General features: G+C 37.6%; 1 protein-coding gene across 1 annotated transcript in view; it reads left to right on the plus strand.

Moving 5' to 3' along the window:
* The first annotated feature begins 438 nt into the window (after nt 1-438).
* LOC120422526 (uncharacterized) overlaps nt 439-25149 on the plus strand; it is a 153620-nt gene continuing 128909 nt past the window's right edge. Inside the window, exon 1 of the mRNA XM_039585984.2 lies at nt 439-1058. Within this exon, the coding sequence (XP_039441918.1) occupies nt 966-1058 (93 nt within the window). The 5' untranslated portion in view covers nt 439-965. The remainder of the gene's footprint in view (nt 1059-25149) is intronic.

Consider the following 25149-nt stretch of genomic DNA (forward strand, 5'->3'; position numbering starts at 1 on the left):
CTCTTTTTGTATAGAAACAGATTTTTTGGCTTGAAATTTTAATTGTTTTTTTTTTTCAATTTATTTTTTATATTGTATAAACTGCATTTCTGTGCCACAACTGAGACTCCGCTAAGAAAACCTAAATCAAAACACCCAACACGCCGAGGGCGAACTCCCTTTTCCGCCGCCCTCTCCGACCTTCAATTTCGCCCCTTCGCCCACACTGCAGGCAACACACCGCGTGGGGGCGAAATCCTCTCCGAAAGACGTTCGTGCGCCTGTGCGGTATGCAACAGAATAACAAAACACACGCGGCGGCGGCTACGACGATGGCCTACTCAGCTGTTTTTGGCGATGTGCTGCTGCTGCGGAGAGTGCCTACCTTGCAGGCGCTCGGGGATTTCGAGCTTCGTTTCGTTTCGAGCTTCGTCCAAAAGCATCTGACGATTCGTGGCAGCGCGTCAATCTGCCAGCGGACGTCGCCCGGAACGGACGCGTTTTCCTCTCGCTCTTTGGATCGAAAATACTCGCTTGGTGTGTGTGGTTGAGGTTAGGATTCGAAGTAGCAGAAAAAAGTGCTCCCGCGGGTGTTTATTACGTAAAGAAAAAGACAGCAGACGTGTGTGTGCGGTGCGCCCGCCCGGAAGGTAGGCAACACCAGCAACAGCAGCAGCCTACTGAGCGAGTGACTTTTGGCGCCGTGCGTGTTTTTTTAGATTTTGATTGATCTTCGCCGCCCACTTGGACGGAACGCCGCTTGCTGCGGGAAGAGGTTAAGGCTTTTTTTTTGGTCGCGCCTACTGCGTCTTCTTCCGGTGTCGATTCCGTAACGAGAGGAGGTGACTGACGACGGTGTTTAAGTGAGCAGAAGTGAAAGTTGATTAAGTGATTTCCCCCCCACTCTTCTTGCGGTAATTGGTGGAGGAGAGTTACACGGGTTGCCTAACTCGCAGGCGCTCCAAATTCAACCGAGTGGCGCAAACATGATTATGGTCAAAAATTTGGCCGCCCTAGCCGGACTGGTGCTGCTGACCGTCGTCGGAACGAACCCCGGCGGGGGCGTCCAGGCAAGAGCGGTAAGTTCTTCGGATGTACCCTTTTAAAATATTCAAACACATTAAACCCCCGGGAAGGTGTTCTAAAGCGATTAATAATAAATCGAATCACATTCCAAACAACTCGGTCGAACCGAACGCGGGCCCGGAATCGGTCAGAACCGATCCGGAACAATTCGGGATGATCGGACTGGAAGTTTTGAATATTTCATTCGGAAAATGGGAAAACGAGGGTCGAGGTGAATGGTTCTTTATTTGTTTTTATCTTCTTCGTTTTTTTTTTTTTGCAAGCTCTCCTGTGTGGTTCTACATTAGAGAGCTGGCGTTGGAGCATCCGAGAGGGTATTGATTTTTTTTCCCCACAAACCTTCTCCCAGGGGGGTGCAGCGGGTGGTTGGTCCTCGCGAGGCCGCGAGTTTTTATTCGTTTTTTATTCTTTATTGCCATTGTCGTTTCTCGTTTTTTTTCCTCCTGATGGTATAAATGTGAGTATTTCGATTTTGGTGTGGTGGTGGCGCAACAACGCGCGCCCGATTGATGAAGTATTTCCGTTTCGCGAGGAAAGGGGAAAAACCGGGAAAGGGATCTTGGCGGGGAAAGAAGTGTCAATTCTACTGGGAATTCGGTGAAGCGTGGCATGGAGAAAGATGTAAAATTTAACATTTTATGACGCTTGTGGGAAAATTGACCTTTTTTTTTATTTTGGTTGAGATGTTTAGAACTGGAAAATGAAGAAATTGTTTGTTTTACGACGTGATAAGTTGATGACCGCTTTGAATTGGCTTACTTGTGACGATAATAAGAGTCTAATTGTTTGTCAACGTAAAACAAGAGATATTAAATCCAGATTACTTTTATGAAATGTGCATAAAAACACATAGCAATACAGTCCAGACTCGATTATCAGAAGGTAATCAAATCTTTGGATTAGGCCATTGCAATTATTTTTTTCATTTCAAAAATCATGGGGCAAAAAAATGACTAAAATTGATTTTTCTTATTGAAAAAAAAAAACGAAAATTTAAAAAAAAAAGTTGTATTTTGGTTTTTTATGCATTTTTAATCAAATAAAGATTTTTTTTCAGGGAAACCAATGATTTCATAAATTTGTTAATATTTTGCAAATTTTTGATGGTACCACAACTGTAAGGATATATAAAGCAATTTGTGATACTTTTTGTTTCGAAAATTGAAATTTGATTTTTTCCGAGGGACAGTTACTTAAAAAAAAACAGTCTTTAATTGTCCTTAATATCAAATTCAAAAATAAAATTATTCACTCTACAGCATTGCCTTGGCGTTCTCGATTGCGAGATTCCTACTCGAAACTATTTGTCCGAAGGCTTGATTGTTGAGGCAATTGCAAATCTCTTTTTACACCTAAGCTTCCATCCACCCCGGGTTTCAAACCGACGACCTTCGGATTGTTAGTCCAACTAGCTATCAGCGACTCCACCGAGGCTGGACCCAGGGAGACGACTCCTACACGCGGACTGAGCTATCGACCTAACCCTTTAGGTTAGACCGGTGCCATCATTTACTTCCCCATCCGACGGAAGGCGTGGTTAGACAAATCCCGTCTCGAAAAATGCCAATCGTCCTTAATCATGGATAAAAACGTTGTCTTTTTTGAGTCACTGATCTCAAATATGGCTCCAAAAATGTTCTAATGTGATATGAAAATAAATAATCCAAAATGGCGGGCAATATGGCAGCGATAGGATATGAAAATTAAACGTATTTGGGGTCGCTGAATTCGAATGTGAACTTCGAATAATCGAGTTGGTGGGAGTGAAGTTTGCAGTACTCGCAGAAATGACAAAAAATCATGTCGAATTAAAAAAAAAAAACACTCTCATAACATGACCAGTCACATGCACCCGGAGAATTCTAGTAGGTTATGGATGGCTCACAATTCAAATCTGGACTTTTTTGTATTAGGTCCTACAAACAATTGTAAACATTGAGTGTATCCCTTTCACACTTAATGTTTACCTTTGATAATAGGACCTAATAAAAAAAAATAAAAAATCCAGAAATCAACTCTGAAACTGTCTCGAATAAACATGGCATTCAAACCAACCTAAAGGAAAAAAAAAAAAAAAAACGAAACTATTGGCACTACGCCCCCCGGGGCATGGCCTTCCTCTAACGTGGGATTTCTGCTCCAGCGCCTCTGACGAGACAGGAGAAACCGGGACCGACGTTTTACTTCACCATCCGATAGAAGCTCAGTGGATAAGGCGGGAATCGAACCCGCGTCTCATAGCATCATCGGGATCGGCAGCCGAAGCCGCTACCCCTGCGCCACGAGACCCAACCTAAACCCAACCTAAAGGAAATGCTTTGTAAATCACAAAACTTCACCAATACTAAACTATAGATTCAACAGGCGTTTACGTCACATTGCGGACTTGCACTTGTTTTTGGCAGTTCCTAAATAGCATTAATTATTTTTCAGACATTTTTTTTGTATGAGATATCACAGACAAACCGACGTAAATCTCTTTTGAAATCAATCAATCAACAATTTAACGGTCAATTTGAATGATCTGAAACTCACCACGGTGATTTCTAATTCACCACTGCACAGTAAAAAATCATGGTAATATTACTTCTGGGGATGAGTACATCTTTTATGTAAAAAAAAAAAATCAAAAAAATAGAGCGTCCAATTTCCCGGGGTTACAAAATTCCCGGGAAACGGGAAATTTTCAACAAATTTCCCGGGAAATCCTGGGAATTCCCGGGAAATTTGAAATTTGACGAAAATTATTCTGATCCTGTTTCTGATTAATATTTTGCAACAGAATTGTATAGAACGGCAACTTTAATGTCCAAAATCAGTGTGAGGATCAATGAATGGCTTGAATGCTTGTAAAAAATCATGCAACTTTGAGAAAATATTATAAGTTTTCTTATTTTTTATGCTGTCTTTCAAATCGTACCAAATCAAAAAAATATTATTAGTATTTTTTGTTAAAAAGTATTTTTTTAATCAAAGTGTTTGGACAGTGAAAATCTATGCCCCACAAAAATAAAATTGCTTTTAAATTTGTCTCAGTGACCATAACGTTGAAACGAAAAAAATATCATGTAGAAATAATGTTTTTTTATGGCAAATTACTTATTTCAGAACAAGTATTTTCAACTTGAATCATTGAATTTGCCTAAAAAATCTTATTTCTAGCGCTATTTAACTTGAAACACTGTTTCATGAAACCAAACTCACAGTTTTACAAAATTTGAAGCGAGTTTTTGAAATATGGTTCGATTCTTTGGGTAAACTTCATTTGATTTTTCATGTTTCCATTTAAATATATTCCATATTAAATATAAAAATTTAAATAGCAAGCCATAGTCTTCACATTTAAATGAAAAAAGTGTTTTAAAAAGCATTTTACACTAGTTCAGTTGTTTTGCAATCATTAGTTTTCAAAAAATCTAGGATCTGACAAAAACAAAAATTGTATCGAAAAAAAAGATTTTGCATCGTAAATTTTCAAAAAATCTAAAGATTTTTTAATAAACCCAAACATGCTAAAAATGATTTTAAACGCAGAAGAATGCATTTTAATTTGATTTCAGCTGGTTGCACTTGAATTTTCATTGAAATTTTGAAGTTTATTGTAAAAATATTTTTTTTGCCCCCTGATTTTCGGGCCAATTTTGAAGGGGGGGGTGGGGGGGGGGGGTGACAAAAACTTTAAAAAATATTTGTACCAGCCTTATATCAATTCAATTTTCATCCAATTTGGTCCAGGTAAACAACAATGGTGAATATCTTATTTTCAAATGAAATAACAAAAAAAATAGTTAAAATAGGTTGTCGAAAAGAAAATACCCAATATTCATTCCATAATAGCGTAATTTTTGTTGTCGAATATTCCTAGTTGTGAATGCTTCAGGAATAAATATTATCTGAATTAAACCTTGACATGAAATTTACAGACATAGTTCAATATGAACATTAAATTGAAATGAATAAAATCAAATAAGGTTCTCTTTTTATTATTTTTTGTATGATTTCAAAACATTAGTGCCAAAATGTATACTTCCGTTTGTATTTCGGGGATGCTTTTTTCCGGGAAATCCCGGGACGGAAAATTAGACGCTCTACAAAAAAATCAAAAAAATTCAAAAAAAATATGAAATTAAGAGTGCAATCACCTAAAAAATATTTAAAACACATTCCCATGCGTACAAATAAGCGTGATTGGGTTTTAAGCGTGATTGGGTTTATTCTAAAATCTTTTGAGTTTTTGAAAATTTTCAATGTACAATACCGCAAAAAGTTTTTTTTCGATTTTTTAACTTTTTTGAAAACTTTTTTTATTTTGTTGAACGTTTCCAACGCAAAAGCCTCATATTAGCAATAAAAACTTTTTTTTTTTGAAAAATATGAATTTAAAATTTAAACTTTTTAAATTCATAAATGCATTTTGTTCACACGAATTTCATAACAAATTTTTATTTTGTAGCAATCTTTTATTCCAAAATAAGAACTCTTTCCCCTCGCTTTATTGTCCCCCAAAATTATGACCCCAAAGTATCTTACCGATGAGGGCAATAGTCTTAGGCAGAGTCAATATTTTTCCTGCGGCTCGCTTTTACTCCCTCATAAAAAAGTGCTTTCGTTCAGTTGGGGAGAGAATAACACTTACTTTTTTTTTGTCTTTTTCGCAAGCCAAATTATGGCACCCGATAAAAGTCACACCCTCTACCAAAAATAACATCTTCATGTGTGTGTTTGGTCTTTCTTCGATGAGATCGACAATATTGAGTTTATTATCGACCTTTTTCGCATCTCCTTGAATAAGGTGGGTGTGTGTTTTTTTCAGTGTCGGCGCTAACAATTGAAAAGGGCAAAGTTTCGTTAGATATTTATGATTTTTTTTCGCAAATTTTAAAAGAAGACAGTTTTTTTTTCTGTGAAAAAGACGAAAGGTCATTCCATTCGCCCTTTTCTCATCGATCAACAGAGACGTTTAGTGTTTTATCTTCGGAGCAGAAAGCATGGAAAGAAGCAATTCACGCTGCTTCTTCGCTCGAGGGCATGAAAATATATCGAACAACATAATCTCGAGTTGCTCCTTCTTCGAGCTTCTCTCAAAATCTTGTTTTTAAAAAAGCGAAAAATCTCGGGTGGCAGCTTCGGCTTCCAGAAAGCAGGCAGCACATCAAGTGTGATATTATTTATGCTGCTCAGGTTTTCCACTTTTGGGTTGTTTGGTCGAGCACTAGCTAGCTTGCTAGACGGCCAGGCCACAGAGGTTAAGAAGATGTTAAGACTGAAGCACGTAACTCAATCGAGAAACAATTTTTATCAGCCAATATAGCTACCCAACAAATATTGGCCACCCCAAGTGGGCACTTTGTGGCCTAGACGATGACCTCTCAACTCAGAAAAAAATGTGTTCGAGTTATTCAAATTTACGACCTTCGATCGATGCAATTTATCCGCCTTAATCGCTCCTCTGGGACGGGAAGGGGGAAGGGGGAAATCATTAAACATAAGGGCGCCCTTGGTTGGGCGAGTCATTAGTGTGAAATATTCCAGCACGTTCCACTAATTAATAACACCTGGTGCGACATCAACACTGGGATTGAGTGAGGACTCGTCCCGGAGCTTTCCCCCGCTTTGTGTGGTGCCAATTTTGGGCGCCAATTTGACATCACTGTGCGGCTGTGGGCTGAGGTCTTTTCCTTAATGAGTGGCAAACATAAATATAATAGGGTGTGTCAACTCGTAATAACTGCAGTAAATTTGAGTCTCTCAAACACCTGGTGTGGAGGAAAGTTGGACGACGATGGCGACGATGGAACGTCAACCGCAAGAAGTGTTTGTTTTGGAACGATATCAAGAGCTTGGGTTGACTAATGAGAGTGTTTTGAGAAAACATAACTAATGAATCGTGATGTTTTACTCCGAAAAAAAAATCTTGATGAAACCTTAAAAACTACAGGAAACATTTGTTATTTTATATATTTGTGACAGTAAACACAACTGTAATAATTTTAAAGTATTTTGAGATACTTTTTGCTTTTTCTTGTTGAAAATTAGATCTGAAATTTGAGTTTACGCCCATTTAAAGATGTTAGTACCGAATTTTCATTATTTTATCATACATCTAACCTCAAAACACTTTTACTTTACACTTTACTTTTTTTTTGGCAAGGAAAAATGTCTGCAACCAATTTAAAATATCTGCAAAAAATCTAAATTTTCCACTAAAACCACAATAATTTTAAAATTCAAGCGATAGAGGTCATGTCGGGACCGTGGTGTAGGGGTAAGCGTGATTGCCTCTCACCCAGTCGGCCTGGGTTCGATCCCAGACGGTCCCGGTGGCATTTTTCGAGACGAGATTTGTCTGATCACGCTTTCCGTCGGAAGGGAAGTAAATGTTGGTCCCGGACTAACCTAAAAAAGGTTAGTTCGTTAGCTCAGTCCGCGTGTAGGAGTCGTCTCCCTGGGTCCAGCCTCGGTGGAGTCGCTGATAGCTAGTTGGACTAACAATCCAAAGGTCGTCAGTTCGAATCCCGGGGTGGATGGAAGCTAAGGTGTAAAAAGAGGTTTGCAATTGCCTCAACAATCAAGCCTTCGAACACCTAGTTTCGAGTAGGAATCTCGCAATCGAGAACGCCAAGGCAATGCTGTAGAGCGAATAATTTGATTTTTTGATTTGATTTTGATAGAGGTCATCGCTGCTGAGTACTATAATTTTCGTCTTTCAATTATTTTTTTTTTCTAAAAAGGCACCTTTTTTGTGTCATAGAAAGCTAAAATCGGTTAAAATGAAGCTGAGTTCTGATTTTTTGCAAATTTTTTTTTGTGCAAAATTCGACGAAAATCACAAATTTTCGGACCACCCTAACACGGAGTAGGTCACCCAAATGGTCAAACAAAAACGACAGGTTTAATTATATTGGCCAGATACCCAGTCGAATTTTTAAGCCTAAGATCCGAACACTTTCGTTTTCGACCGTGATGGAAACCTTCGTGAGGAATTCTGTATTCATAATACAGTTCAGACTCGATTATCCGAAGGTTTGTCCCATTCGAATAATCGAACCAGGAACAAAAAAAAATGTTCGCATTTTTTTTATTTTCCTACTTTTTACATCCAATTCCAATTTCAAATTTCAGTAAAATTTTAATGGTTGATACCAATTAAATTTAAAAAAAATGCATTTTCCAATATTTTATCACCACCATTTTGGCCGCCATCTTGGATTTAAAAATTCTAAATCACTTTAAAGTAGTTTGGTTTGTTTTACCGAGACACAATCAAGGCAGACACATTTTGAGAAAACAAAAAGCTTCAAGAGCTCCTTTCGGTTTCCGGGAAAAAACTTTTTAGACATTTTGTCACATAAAAATACAAAATACAGAAAAACGAGCAAATTTCTGAAAAATGCAGAAAAATTTTAAAAAAATCTGAAAAATTCAGAAAAACTAAAAAAATTGAGATATAATCATAAAAATTATGAAAAATGAGAAATAAAAACAAATTAGGAAAAATTCGGTAAAATCTAAAAAAAAAACCAATAGAAAAAAGTACACATCCGAAAAACGAGAGAAATATCCGATAAATTAAAAATGAAGGAAAAAACAACGGAAAGATTCAGAAAAAAATCTCAAAAATATTAAAATTCAGAAAATGAAGAATATTCCAAAACAAATCATAAAAAATCCGAACAATACAGAAAAATTCAGAAAAAAATCACAAAAAAAAAAAAATCGGAAAAATTCATAAAGAAACAGACAAGTACAGAAAAATACATTCAAATACAGCACGGAAAAATATAGAAAAAAATGAAAAAAGCTAAACAACCAATAATAAGACAACGAAAAAACAAAATTATTTTGGAATTTTGCCAAGGCCTTCGGATAATCGAGTCTGGACTGTAATTCGCATTTTGTTTGGTTTCTTTGCTAATTAATCTGGAATTTAAAAAAAACTAAGTTTATATTTTTGTTAACTTTTTTTTTGTTTTTTTTTTGTAAATGTTGCAAGCAACTATCACTCATCGAAAAACATGGAACTTGTTTAAAACTTGTTAATTGATCCATCAAAAAAGTGCAGAGTGTGATTTTTTTCTGCACTCGTCGTATTTATCCATCTAGGTAAATCTCGTTGGAGTAGGGGAAATATACCCTTTCTTATCAAACACCTATCTTCGTCATATGGAGAGTTTGATGCTCAATTTAAGCTCCAAAAATACTATTTAGGCTATAAACTTACCAGCAACAGCACCGCCTCGAGTAAGCACGCAAATTTATGCCATTTACTGGCCAAAAAGATCAAATTTAATGCACTTTTGATCATAATTTCTATTTTGCGAGACCATTTCTCATCATTTTGGTGGCACACACATCCACACGCAAGATCAGAGGTTAACTGCTTAACGAAAGTCGCCATCAATATCTTTTCACTTGCGCTAACGATTTCAAAGCGCTTAAGATATAAAATTGCTTCCAACTACCGGCAACATGTTCTTTTGAACATTAGTTAGTCACTCACTTGAAAAATAATCCCGAAACATGTAAATAATTAGCAAGCGCCATCAAAAAAACAAACGCGCCAAGTCTTTTGACGTTTGACTTTTGACGACCCATTCCAATCGAAGGCTGGAAAAAACTGAGCAAGAAGCGAAGGCAAATAAAGAACAAAGGGTGGCCACCAACACCACCAACATGCTGGTGCAGCGCCTGTTGGAGTGAGCAAGTGCTGCCAGGAAACTTTCGCTATAAATGCTACTTTTCGTGAGTGTTCGCTTAAAATTTCATCAATTTTGGCAGCACTAAGCAGACCCCAAACAGCGCAGGAAGAAAAAAAGAACTAAGCTGAAAATAGAAAAATGGGCGGGGCCCAATGCACTCGACTGATTAGAATGCATTTTTTAAATATTTTTTTTTAAATGCTTGTAAAAGGAATAGCATAACTTTTAATAAAAGTGAAAATAAACAGAAATGTTCACAGAAAGTTGCTCTACCCGTTGTTGTACTTGGTTTTAGTGAATTTCCAGATTACCCAGCATCATTCAAACACGACCGCTTTTTAGGCTTAAAATGGGCATATTTCCCCTACTGTGTATTTTTTTAAATTATCGACCTTTTGCCGCACAATCGAAACACAGTCCAGACTCGATTATCCGAAGGCCTTGGGGAAATTTCACCTGGGAAAATCGAATCTTCGGATAATCGAATCACGAAAAATATGTTTTCTTCGCTGTAAAAGTAAGAAAATAAAGAAATACGAAAAACATACTTATAATGATTCGAATACAAACCTTCGGATAACTTCGGATAATCCAAACTTCGGATAATCGAAGTCAAATGATAGTTGGCTGCACTGCGATCGCCTGAAGCCAAACCAGTTGTCGGAGAGGTGTGGAAAGAAGCAGCCTGTTAGAAGCCGAGAGTTGAGCTCATTAAACATTTATTTTAATCACACCCGTTCTATCCATTTAGCAGCTCGCTGTCGATCCGCGCAGCATCCGGCATAGGTGGGATGGAATAACAGTCAGTGCTGCCAGCGGTTTTGGTTTTAGGCGTTCAAATAGCAGCAGTGTGGCATTATCTCAGCTGCTGATGATCGCATTATCTCGAGCGATGCGATTCCGAAATGATCCGGCTCAGCTCGGGGAGCGACGACGGCGGGGATGCCCTGCAGGGGTCCTTCCACGTGGGCTGCTGATTACTGTGTGTGTGTGTGTTTATGTTGTGTATTTGGTTCGTTAAGTTGGTTTGGAAGGGGGCTGCTGCCATCTGCCATATTCAGCAGCAAAGGGCTTATCGTGTGTGCAAACCGGTTCAAATTTACACACCCACTTGCTCATTAATTTGATGCTCGGTAGGGTAAATTTAATTGGGTTAACTTCTAAGAGGATTTGTACTAAATAATGCGTGAAATATTTCAAGAAAAAAAAATCTTATTTGATGAAATCAGAAGCGTACAAAAATTATCAAACTACCCCACTTCATTGGAATCATTGAAGGAGAAAACAATCTCAACAGGATAACGATACGGTATTCGTTACGACACAAACCATCGCTGTGAGCTTTTGAGAGAGAGGTCTCAAAGTAAGTTTAATGTTAAACGCAAAATTCAAAAATAACAAATTTCAACAAGGTGTGTCCCAAGTAGGCCAAGGTTCGCTCCGTGCAGTGGCCTACCTTGCACACGTGTCCTCGCGAGTGTCATCCCAATCACGTAGGAGGCTCACACCGCGGCACAGCCTACTGCTTCCGGTGTGCGGGTACTGCTGCTGCATAATTCAGCCCGACGATTACTGAATTAATAACGATAATCGGGCCCTTAATGGCCGAACGAGAGCTGCGGCGGAAATCGGGTTGCTGCAAAATTTATCGTTCGGAAAAATGGCCGACTTCTGGTCCGGCGGAGGAGGTGATTCGATGCAGCAGCAGCGGCGAGAACAATAGAGTTGCGGGTTTGGGTGTATTAGCTCTCTGGAAGCTAATGTTGCACGATTTGCATAATCAAACAGAGCTGGGAGTGTGTCTTAATGGGATATACGACACCAGCATTGAGGAAATAGCGCGAGGCGCTGGTTGTTGGCATGTTGATAAGAGTGTAATTATTCAAATGCACAACTAAACTTGTGTTATTCTGAAGGATGGGGAACGCATTTCCAGAAATTGTGGCTGAGGCGTGTCATTAGTGCAATGAGCAAATAATCTTGAGGCACTGTAAACCAATTGTTTTTAAAACCAATGGCTAATTTGGCTCTTTGGTGAATCACCTTTCAAAGACAGTATTTTTTATTTTTTTTGTGTATTCGATATTTTTCTGTTTTTGCTGCATTTTTATTTTTCTGTATTTTTCTATATTTTTCTGTACTTTTTTCATATTTTATTGTACTTTTCTGAATGTATCTTTATCTATATATCAATGTATTTTTCTGTATACTTCTGATTTTTTTTTCTAAATTTTTCAGATTTTTTTCTGAATGTTCCAGAATTTCTGATATAGTTTTTTTTAGTTTTTTTGATTTTTTCTTATTTTTTCTGAAATTTATTGAATTTTGCTGATATTTTTCTAAATATTTATGATCTTAAAAACAAATCTGAATTTAAAAAAATTCTATATTTAAAAAAAAACAGAATTTTCCAATATATTTTTTGTAAAGTTTTTTTGAATTTTTTGAATGTTTCTGAATTTTTCTAAATTTTTCTGATTATTTTCTGAATTTTTCTGAATTTTACAATTTTTCTCTGAATTTTTCTGAATTTATCTGATTTTTCTGAACTTTTCTGAATTTTCTGAATTTTTCTGAATTTTTCTGAATTTTTCTGAATTTTTCTAATTTTTTTTGAATTTTCCTAAATTTTCCTGAATTTTCTGAATTTTTCTAAATTTTTCCGAATTTTTCTAAATTTCCTGATTTTTTCTGAATTTTTTTGAATTTTTTTGAATTTTTCTGAATTTTTCTGAATTTTTATGAATTTTTCTGAATTTTTCTGAATTTTTCTGAATTTTTCTGAGTTTTTCTGATTTTTTCTGAATTTTTCTGAATTTTTCTGAATTTTTCTGAGTTTTTCTGATTTTTTCTGAATTTTTCTGAATTTTTCTGAATTTTTGTGAATTATTCTAAATTTTTATGTTTTTTTTATTTCTTTTCAGATTTTTCTGATTTTTTTGTTTTTTTCTATGAATTCTTATGTGTTTTTATGTGTTTTGATTTTTTGTATTTCTTGTGTGACGAAAAGTCAAACAACATTCTCTTGGAAACCGACGGAGCTTTCGAAGCTCTGTTTCCTCAAAGTGTGTGCCTGGAATGTGTCTCGGCAATGTTAAATAAACCGAAGGGTGGGTGTCTTCATTAAAACGTCTATCAAATACAGTCATAAACGGTCGAAATTGTTTTTTTTCTTAGACTTTTTTGTGATTTAAATTTTTAAATTTTTACTACAGCGAATATCGCAATAACTTAAAGTTTCTTTATCGTTTAACAAAAAATCTTCCTGCGGATAATAACTCATTCAGTGTCATCTTTGTCATCTCGCCATCACGTCAGAACAATAAAGTCGACGCCCAAACAAACAAAAATAAAGAAAAAAGTCGGATACACGGAAACTGTCTCCACAAAATATGTTTCCAACGCTTCTTTTATTTTTGCAGACCAAAAAAACACTTGACAAAATCTGCCACCACAACAAAAACTCGCCGAACAACTGATGATGGTTGAGAAGGCGGTGTTTTTTTGTTGTGGGTGGTGAGAAACTTTTTTCACCCTTTTGCACGCTCGCTTGCTATCACGCGTGAGGAAAAGTCGAAAAACTTGCTCTCACAGTCCTTGAAACTCGATTGGAGCTTTTAAAGCATTTTGTTTTCTCAAAATGTGCATGTTGGTTTGTGTCTCGGCAATGTTAAATATACCTATGGGTTGGTGTCTTAGCTAAAACGTCGATCTGAATGCTGTCTAATCAAAGTTTTCTGAGTAGACACAAACCAGTCATCAACAATCGCAATTTTTTACATGCTTTTCTTGAAAATCTTTAAATTGAAAAAGCCTTGTCCGTTTCAGCTTTTAAAGGGCAATAAAGCACGCGCTCATCGTCAGTCAAAATATGTTCAGCCACTTTCTAGTTTTTTCTTCGTTTGCGTGGGTCGAAATCTGAGCCATATAAGGACACAACCCATTAATAAATCATCTCAGTTATGGAAATTTTTCTTGAAAATATATTGAATTTAAAAAAGTTAATTCTGTTTACAGCTTTCAAATGTCTTGAAAAAGCGCGCGGGTTGAATTATGAGCATGGTTTGTGTCTCTGCAATGTTAATAAACTGAATGGTTTGTGTCTTTACTAAAACGTCGATAGAAAGTCTACATACTTATTTTGTGGTATAGGAGTTTAGCAAGAGCACAAACCAGTTATAAACTAACACAACTTTTCAAATTATTTTCTCGAAAATCATGAAATTCTAAAAAAGCCTCGTCTATTTACAGCTTTTAAGAGCAAAAAAAAGCGCACGCTTATTGTCATTCAAAATATCACCCACTTTCTAATTTTTTTTGAGCTAAATTTGTGCTTTGTTCCTGTCTCTGTGATGAGTGTCTTTACTAAAAAAAGCGCGATCAAAATGTGGCCTTATTTAAATGTCCAGTATATGTTTAGTAAGGACACAAACCAATAATAAACTATCGCAAAATTTGACATAGCTTTTCTCGAAAAACTTAAAATAAATATAAAGCCTCGTCTATTTATTGCTTTCAAAGGGCACTAAAAAGCGAACTTTACTAAAATGTCGATTGAAAAATGCTGCATTATAAAAGATATCAGTAAAAACGATTATTTAGGACACAAACAAGTCATCAACAATTTTCAATTTTCGGAATTCTTTTATTAAAATAATAAAATTGTTAAAGTGCATCGTTATCCAGTTTCTAGGATTTTTTGGTTTGCGCGGGTTGAATTCTGGTTTGTGCCTCGGCCATATTAAATAAACCTAATGGTGGGTGTCTCAACTAAAATATCGATCGAAATGTTGCCCATTTAGAGCTTTCAGTGTAGACTTTCCGTAAGCAGACAAACTAGTCATAAACTAGCGCAATTTTGGAATCATTTTCTTGAAAATCTTAAAATTCAAACAGCCTGGTCTGTTTACATCTATCAAATGCCATTAAAAGCACACGCGGGTAGAAATATGAGTCAAATTTGTGTACGGTTTGTGTCTCGGCAATGCTAAATAAATCTAAAGGTTTGTGTCTTCTCTAAAAAGTCGATTGAAATGATACCTAATTAAATTTTCAGTATAGACGTTTAGTAAGGACGCAAACCAGTATCAAACAATCGCATGTTTGCCAAAGCTTTTATCGAATACCGTAAACTGGGGTGACTTTGATAGCACGGGGTGACTTTGATAGGATTTTCAAATGGCCGTCAAATGAATATCTAAACATTTTTGAGAATTTTGAGTATGGTAGCATCAAGGGATAGCTTATTATCGAAAATATATGCAAAAATGTGACTGTTACATTGGATGTATCAAAATTAGTGGCCAAATCAAATTTCTATCAATATCACCCCGGGCTATCAAAGTCACCCCAGTTTACGGTATCATAAAAAAGCAGCTTTTTAAGAGCAAAAAAAGCGCACGCTTTTAGTCATTCTAAATATCAACCACTTTCTAGATTTTTATTTCTAAGCTAAATTTGATTTCTGTTTTTGTAATGAGTGTCTTTACTAAAAAAAGCGCGATCAAAATGTGGCCTTATTTAAATGTCCAGTATATGTTTAGTAAGGACACAAACCAATAATAAACTATCGCAAAATTTGACATAGCTTTTCTCGAAAAACTTAAAATGAATATAAAGCCTCGTCTATTTACAGCTTTCAAAGGGCACGAAAAAGCGTATTTTACATAAATGTAGATTGAAATGCAGCCTTATAAAAGTTATCAGTAGAAACGAAAATTTAGGACACAAACAAGTCATCAACAATTTTCAATTTTCGAAATTCTTTTTTTTTAATAATAAAATTGTTAAAATGCATCGTCATCCAGTTTCTAGTATTTTGCTGGTTTGCGCGTCTGGTGGGTGTCTTCACTAAAACATCGAAATGTTGCCTTTTTAGAGCATTCAGTGTAGACGTTCCGTATGGACACAAACCAATCATAAACTAGCGCAATTTTCGAAATAATTTTCTTGAAAATCTTAAAATTTCAAAAAGCCTTGTCTGTTTACAGCGTGCGGCCATGAAAAAGCGCACGCTGGTAGTCAAATTTGTGTACGGTTTGTGTCTCGGCAACGCTAAATAAATCTAACGGTTGGTGTCTTCACCAAAAAGTTGATTGAAATGATGCCTAATTAAATGTTCAGTATAGACGTTTAGTAAGGACACAAACCAGTATCAAACTATCGCATGTTTTGCCAAAGCTTTTATCGAATATCATAAAATTCAAAAAAGCCTCGTCTATTTACAGCTTTCAAAGGAAAAGAAAAAGCGCGCGCTCGCTTATCGTCAGTCAAAATATGTTCACCTACACTCTTTTTTTTTAGCCGGCTTGAAATCTGAGCCAAATTTTTGCGAGGGCGGCTGCGGGATGGCGGGGTAAAAAAGTTGAAAAGTGAACAAGTCTGCTGTGTGGGAGAGTGGAAAGGCGGCTCTCGCGTGTGTGAATAAATTTTTGATGTGCTTTTGATGCGAATATAATGTAACCCAGCATTAATGAGTCGTAAAGGCGTGAATAAAACCGAAAGGGTGCTGGTGGGAGTCTTGGGTGGAAATTTTCAGCACTTTTCGTGCGTGGGGTGGGGAGAGGACACCCAACAATGGGGAGGACCTCCATCAAAGAACAATGGCCCTCTCCGTTTGAAAGGATGGGTTTGACACACACACACGGGATTAAGTCGGATTAGTGAGGAGCTGGGTGTTGTCACAAGGCTATTGTTACACTATCGTAACATTATTGTACCTTGTTTGTGGAGAATGAAAAGGCTTAAGAGTGGGTGGTTTTGTTCAGTTTTTTTTTTAATTTTTAGAATAATAATCAGCTTAAGAATTGGACATTAATTTTTTTTTGCAGAAGGTTTGAAACTAAACTCCATTTTAACGCATCACCAAGTTCGATTGAAATTATCCTGACAAAAATGCAATTTGGTCCATACGCCTGCATCAATTTTGCCACCAATCATCGATGGCTCACCGCCGCGTTCCGGAGGAACGAGCTTAAACCGTGAAGAAATGCAATTAACCCTCACCTGCTCCTCGATTCTGGAACCTTTCCTCTTCCCGGCATCAACCACGCAGTCGTCCTACCACAACAACAACAACATCGCGCACCGAGAGTGTATATTTAATATTTATACTAGCGCTTTTGCGATCAAGGTGAGAGCGCCAGGAGCACGAAACGAACACACACACACCCGGAAATTAGATTCGATTTACGCTTAACCTTGTTTCGCGTTGAGCGCCGCGCGTGTCGATATTTGGCATCATCATCAGGCAGGAGACCCTCCAGAAACCGCCAAAATATAACGATGATGCAATTTGATTGGTGTCGAGAGGAGAAGTATTTTGTCATAATGCGAGTCCTGTTCCTTCCGGTGGCCGCATTGGCATTGGCTGATCACAATTTACGGTGGCGATAATTTGATTCGACTCCGGGATGATGAAATTTACTGAAATTATTGGTTAATTATAGTTCCACCGGCAAGGGACCACTTCACTGTGTTGCTGTTGAGCTTCTAAAATCCATGGCCAACTGCAATCAAATCCACATCTGTCAAACGTTGTAGCATAGGCAAACGGCTGTATTTGTTATTTTTGTTTATTTTTTCACCAATACAGCGACGGCAGCTCAATGAAACGAAAACCTGGATTTGGTCTGTTTACACAAGATGGCGTCCACGTGGCAGATCACCGGTACGAGCTAGCGTCTCCTTCTCTAGTACGGACTTCAGCCTGCAGGCGCGAGCCCGAAAGCAGTAACAAAAATCAATTTTCTTTTAAAGTTCCATTTGAAGAACTTGCGATAGCCGCAGTTTCGACCACCTCGGAGGATGTCGTTGTTGTTGCTGCTGCTGGGACTGGGGCTGGTGTTTTCGCTCGCGGAGGGCGTCCACGGCTTGGGCGGCTGCGGCGAAGGTCCCACCACCGGCCATGCCCGTCCGGAAGTCGGCGATCTCCGCCTCCCGCTGGTAAATGGGGCACCTTGGTGACCCCACACCGTGGCCCGCCCCATTCCCGCACCGTGAGCACCGCGCTGGCTTCTGGCAGGTTCCAGCCGAGGAGCCATTACCAGCCTCGCTCGCCTCTGCCGCTGGGGGGTGTCGCTCCGAGCAGCGCCCACACACTGGGCTCTTGCCCGCCGCCAGATCCGGACAGCGCACCTCCTTGTGGTCGAATCTCCAACACCGCCGACACTGAAGTGGCCGCATCCGATATGGCCTCGCCACGACCCGGAGTGGCCCAAACTGGACATGGGTGGGCTGGCTGGTCCCACGCACCGTCAGGACCATTAGCCCACTGTACCGGAATGGCTGGCCGCTGGCGTTCAAACGTTGCTCTCGACCTGCTGGCTTGGCTGCTGCAGGTTGGCGGTAGATCCCGCTCACACCCTGAGCAGCAAGCTCGTGCAGGAGCTCCTCGTCGTCGAGGTGGTCCACGTCCCGACACCCTACAACACACCGGACCGAATTGCGGAACGGATGCTCCACAACTTCGACCGGCATGACGACGCTTTCCGCCTCCGTTCCTGCTGCCGCTCCGTCCCTCCTGGCTGGTCGGAACTCGATGCCGGTGAGACGCTCGCGCAGCTGTTCGGCCCGGGCTCGACCAAGGACGACGATGGCATACGTCTGCACTTGGGAGCCTTCACGCCCAACTTCTGCCACGGCCGTCATTGTTGTTAATCACGTCGATATTGTTGTTGTTTTCCGTGTGTTCGGCTTTCTCTTCATTTCCAGTGTTACAACTACTACTGCTGCCTTCAGAGCGTTGGTCGACTACTGCCTCGCATTGCAGCTGCTCAATGAGCTAGGGCACTCACGACTGCGCCGGGTTTGTTTATGTCACGGTTTTGCGGTTCAGTGAATGGATCTCAAAAATTTGTGTCAGCGTCGCCGATTTTCGCGTCATGACCCCACATTTTTAGCTCTGACCCAGGCAATCCTAGAAATGGAGAGGAAAATTTGTTTATTCCATAGTTACGTATTATTCGTAATCATGTAAACCTGTTAATTCAAGTGCAATCAGCTGAAATCAATTTAAGGCTTTGAAAGGCATCATTCTCGATCGGCCATTTGGCGGAAATGTTTATTTTAGAAAAACAATCAAATCATCATTTAGAATGTTTCCATCAAAAATTGGTTTTCTTTGTGTTCTCATTTTACATATAGTGATATTTTTTTCCATTTCCATTTACTATTTCAGGAACCTGAATTCAGAACCATCATTGACAGTCATTGCCCAAAGGTGAAAGGCACCATATACGACCTTCAAATGCATTTTCTTGCGTTAGGAATCATTTTTAGCATGTTTGGGTTTATTCAATAATCTTTTGATTTTTTTAAAATTCTCAATGAATAATTCGGTGTCATCCAAAGTCGACGCTCAAGTCAGGCCAAACAAACAAAAAAAAACAGAAAAAAAGTCGTATACACAGCCAATAACGTCTTCCCTCGCTATCACGCATGAGGAAAAGTCGAAAAACTTGCTCTCACAGTCCTTGAAAACCGATTGTAGCTTTCGAAACATTCTGTTTTCTCATAATGTGTTTTTTTGGTTTGTGTCTCGGCAATGTTAAATTAACCGAACGGTTGGTGTCTTTACTAAACCGTCAATCTAAATGCTGCCTAATAAAAGTTTTCAGTAAAGAAGTTTAGTAAGGACACAAAACAGTTTTAAACTATCTCAATTTTTGAAATGCTTTTCTCGAAAATCTTAAAACTTTATAAAAGCCTTTTCTGTTTTGAACTTTAATAGGCGCGTCTTGAAACTGAGCCAAATTTGCGCTTGGTTTGTGTCTCTGTGGTGAGTGTCTTTACTAAAAAAAGTTCGACCAAACTGCTGCCTTATTCAAATGTCTAGTATAGGTTTAGTAAGGACACAAACCGCACTATCGCAATATTTGACATAGCTGTTCTCGAAAATCTTATAATTCAAAAAGCCTCGTTTGTTCACAACTTCCATCGCTTATCGTGTTTAACAACGTTCTCGTTTTTTCTTCGTGTACGCGGGTTAAAATCTAAGCCACATTTTGGTTTGTGTCTAGGCAATGTTAAATAAATTAAATGGTTGGTTTCTTTACTAGCAACGTCGATCATAGAAATACCTAATTATATTTTTCAGTGTAGTCGGTTAGTATGGACACAAACCAGTATTAATCTATCGCCATTTTTGACATACATTTCTCGAAAAACTCAAAATAAAAATAAAGCCTCGGCTATTTACAGCTTTCAAAGGGCACGAAAAAGTGCCAGCTAGGCCGTACCAGCGGTGCCCAGACGTGGCCAGCGGAAAGCCACCGGTATGCAAAGGGAGTGTGCCGTAGCGTAGTAGGCGTATCTCTCCAAAAAGTTTTGAATCTGACTTGATTTTGTGTTCTTTTTCAAAATCAGTAACACAAAAGCATCAATAAAACAGCTAAATTAAGCCTAATTTCCTCTAGTAGTAGTCACTTGCAGCGTATTCAAACAAAAACAAAGAGGCTCTCGCCCACTTGTTCCCAACAAAAACAACAACAATAGATTTAGAATCGCCGCTCAACGAGCCTGCATGTGCACACCACCATTCAGGCGCGTCAGAGGTAATTTCAGTGTCGTCCGCAAATCGCAAACAATGGCATGGCCTGCTGCTGGTTGCTCGGTTGGTTGGTCCAACCATTTCCCAGAATGTATCACGAATAAACTGTTTAGTGCTCGTTTGATATGGCGATATGTTTTCGGTTGTGTGGACACTGTGAGAAAATGTTACTTTTTTAAAAATAATTTTGATTATTTTAGGATGACTTTGTTGTTTTTTTCTTAAATTGAATTTTCTTCAACCTATAAATAACTTTTAATTAGTGTACTCTGAAAAATGTTGTTTGCCTTTTTCCGCATGACCACCGGTGCCGATGCTTTTGGCGGGCCCAAATTGCAACCTGGATGCATAGCTTGTTAGAATGTAGATTGTGTCGGAGCCTTTATTGGGCACTCGCTCGCTCGCTCTCTCCGGCGAGCTATATAAATATGTTTTTAATTTAAAATATTTTATTTACGGCCCATTAAGCGCAAACAATTTGCATATCGTCCCTTATGCATGATGTTGCTCTGTTTGGCTAGCTTGGAAATATTTACATGTAATTAGGCTCGCGAGAAGGTTGCACCTAAAAACTACCTACACGGAAAAGGTTTGATTTTTAGTAAGATTTTTTGTAATATTTGTCAATTTGTCAATTTGACAATTTTGACTATTTTGACTATTTTGACTATTTTGACAATTTTGACAATTTTGACAATTTTGACAATTTTGACAATTTTGACAATTTTGACAATTTTGACATTTTGACAATTTTGACAATTTTGACAATTTTGGCAATGTTGACAATGTTGACAATTTTGACAATTTTGACAATTTTGACAATTTTGACAATTTTGACAATTTTGACAATTTTGACAATTTTGACAATTTTGTCAATTTTGTCAATTTTGACAATTTTGTCAATTTTGACAATTTTGACAATTTTGACAATTTTGACAATTTTGACAATTTTGACAATTTTGACAATTTTGTCAATTTTGACAATTTTGACAATTTTGACAATTTTGACAATTTTGACAATTTTGACAATTTTGTCAATTTTGTCACTTTTGACAATTTTGACAATGTTGACAATGTTGACAATTTTGACAATGTTGACAATGTTGACAATGTTGACAATTTTGACAATTTTGACAATTTTGACAATTTTGACAATTTTGACAATTTTGACAATTTTGTCAATTTTGACAATTTTGTCAATTTTGACAATTTTGACAATTTTGACAATTTTGACAATTTTGACAATGTTGACAATGTTGACAATGTTGACAATGTTGACAATTTTGACAATTTTGACAATTTTGTCAATTTTGGCAATTTTGACAATTTTGCCAATTTTTACAATTTTTACAATTTTGACAATTTTGACAATTTTGACAATTTTGACAATTTTGACAATTTTGACAATTTTGACAATTTTGACAATTTTGACAATTTTGACAATTTTGACAATTTTGACAATTTTGACAATTTTGACAATTTTGACAATTTTGACAATTTTGACAATTTTGACAATTTTGACAATTTTGACAATTTTGACAATTTTGACAATTTTGACAATTTTGACAATTTTGACAATTTTGACAATTTTGACAATTTTGACAATTTCGACAATTTTGACAATTTTGACAATTTTGACAATTTTGACAATTTTGACAATTTTGACAATTTTGACAATTTTGACAATTTTGACAATTTTGACAATTTTGACAATTTTGACAATTTTGACAATTTTGACAATTTTGACAATTTTGACAATTTTGACAATTTTGACAATTTTGACAATTTTGACAATTTTGACAATTTTGACAATTTTGACAATTTTGACAATTTTGACAATTTTGACAATTTTGACAATTTTGACAATTTTTACAATTTTGACAATTTTGACAATTTTGTCAATTTTGACAATTTTGACAATTTTGACAATTTTGACGATTTGTCAATTTTGTCAATTTTGACAACTTTGACAATTTTGACAACTTTGACAATTTTGACAATTTTGACAATTTTGACAATTTTGACAATTTTGACAATTTTGACAATTTTGACAATTTTGACAATTTTGACAATTTTGACAATTTTGACAATTTTGACAATTTTGACAGTTTTGACAATTTTGACAATTTTGACAATTTTGACAATTTTGACAATTTTGACAATTTTGACAATTTTGACAATTTTGACAATTTTTACAATTTTGACAATTTTGACAATTTTGACAATTTTGTATTTTCACATTTTTGCAGTATGAAATGAGAGATAAAAACGACGAGAAAGTGAGTCATACTCGAGCGCATCAACGATGACAAAATGTAACGTTTTATCACTTTAAATATTAGAGGGCACAAAGTTTCCAGATACTTTACGCGACCGGGTGCAGAGAAAAGTTCGCTAGCTCGAAGCAAGAAAGACAAGATATCCAGAGCAACATTTGAAAGGGGCGGTACGACATTGCTCTTACGGCCTTTCGTCCCATTTAAACGCGTGTAATGAAAGGCCGTAAGCGCAATGTCGTACCGCCCCTTTCAAATGTTGCTCCAGATATGACATTGTTTGATGGACGTGAAAAGGAAGAAAAAAGTTGGGACCCTTGGCTCACCAGGGCGAAAATAAAACTTATTTATTCTGGAAATTAAGAGCCAAGGGTTAGCTTAACCTGCTCAACCGACACTGACTGGTGGCAAAGTACTGCTTACTTACTGCCGTTTTCTCAAGGGTGAAATTGCCGCTCAACGGGGAAACTTTGTGTGCAGGTGATTGAAGCGGAATAAATTTAGGTTTACGTCAGTTGCAGCGAAGGTATGTTGCCACCACCGACTTGTCCTTTTTGAAACTTTGTAGACGACGTTGTCGGTGTCAATTGAAGTCGTTTTGACTTACTTGATGGCGATGTTATGTTTTAATTCTTACCTGAAAAAAGAGAAATAAAGAGAAATCTGTTGATAAATTTTAAATTGAACACCGTCATTTTAATGATTTAATTCCTTTATCGGATTATTTTCGCTCACAAGACCCCAACGGAAAGCGATTCTGTTCTTGAATCAACAAAAAACCCATTTCGCATCGTCAGAATTCAATTTAAAAAGCACTTCCCGGAAACCCACACAAACATTGAACTTCCATTCAATTTAATTACCTCTGGAATGTTTTCCTTTACTGCAGTTCCGCTGGCAAAAAAAACGAACTCAAATCGGCCAAACACGATAAATTCCTCATTAAAATTCTTGGCCCTCTTTTTGCTCCATTTTCACCCCGGAATTGTTCGGGGTGTCTCCCCCTAATTAACTGAATATCACCGTTCTCACTCAATTTTGAAAAGCCCGTCAGGCCGGGAAATTTTTTGGACCCCCACGCTGGAGCCGCTTTTACGATCCATTTGTGCGCGAGCTTTGTTCCCCGTACCGAGTTTTTTTTCGACACACATTTCTTCCTCATTTAAATTTTTAATTTCACAATGTACTCCCAGCACCCCTCTGGAACACACACACACAAAACTCATCACACCGCTTCATCAGGTGAAAATGAAGACATCAAAAATTTATCATCCCCCAGCAGGCGCTGCAGCAAGCCACGGTTGACATGACATCCCTAAAAGTAGGCGTTGACAGTCCGGGGGGGTCAGTCACCTGTGCGCGGTTATTGACACATGTGGTGTGAAAACTGGAGTCTTCACAGCGAGTGGTCACAGTAGGCTTCTGCTGGGTGGGAAACCATGGAGACGCGCGGTTGTCAAAATTAATCGAGGAAGCATCGTGTGCTCCAATGAAGAAAAAAAGCAAGGCATGCTTTGACGAAACTCTGTTTACACTGCTCTAGAATGTCTATCTGGAAAAGATAAGCGCTCGAAAAGTTTTTCCTCAAACATATTAAACATTCTTATCGTGTATTACCCCTTCCTCTGAGGAGACCATCTTTCTCCTTTAATATGTCCCAACATACGTGAAATTCCCTCCGATACATGTATTTGCATTCCGGGAGACACGGTGAGATGAATCTCTGTTTGCCTTCCTGGGAAAAAGAAAGCAACAACAAAAAAAAAGAAGAGAAAGTCTCTTCCCACGTGGAATTTGCCGGCCTACCCGCGGCAGCGAAACCAGAAGGCGGAAAGTGGGTAAAAGTTATTCAAATATTTCTCTCTTTCATGTTTATTTACCTTTACAACACATTCCACGTTCCAGTTTGCTTCGCGTCGTGGCCGTGCTAGCTTGTTGCACGTCGTGCATCTTTGCCACACGTGCCAATTGTGTCAGAATATTTGCATTTTTTAAGTTTTTTTTTACAGATACCGTTTGTCAAACATGTTGTTTATTATTTTTATTTTTACGAGAAACGCGTTTCTCTTTAAAGTTGTTTTCTCGAAACTTCAAAAAGTGACGTGCGACCAACGTATGTAGATTAAATAAGGTAAGGCGGGTTTCCCAGCTGTCAAAAAGTAGTCCAGCTGTCAAAAAATCCTGTTAACAGGGTAACCACTCAAATCCCATTATCAAATTCCCGACTTTTTCCCGACTTTTTTCCAGACTTTTCCAGAATACTCAACAAATACGCATTTCTTATCTAAAAAATGATTTCAAACAAAAAACTTTCTATAATAAAAGTCAATATTAACAACCGAAAAAAAATTAAATGAATTTAAAAATAATCCAAATATATCCATTTTTTGTAAATACAGAAACTAAACAAAAATTTAAAAAAACTTCAAAAACGGAATTTAATTATTATGATTCAGAGTAGAAACACAAACCGAGCCGAGCTTCCGTGGCCGTGAGGTTACGGGTTTCGCCTTGTAAGCGGAAGGTGATGGGTTCGATTCCTGTCTGGCTCGGCAAAGTC

Source organism: Culex pipiens, chromosome 1, assembly GCF_016801865.2.
Source record: "Culex pipiens pallens isolate TS chromosome 1, TS_CPP_V2, whole genome shotgun sequence".
In the NCBI taxonomy this organism is placed as follows: Eukaryota; Metazoa; Arthropoda; class Insecta; order Diptera; family Culicidae; genus Culex; species Culex pipiens.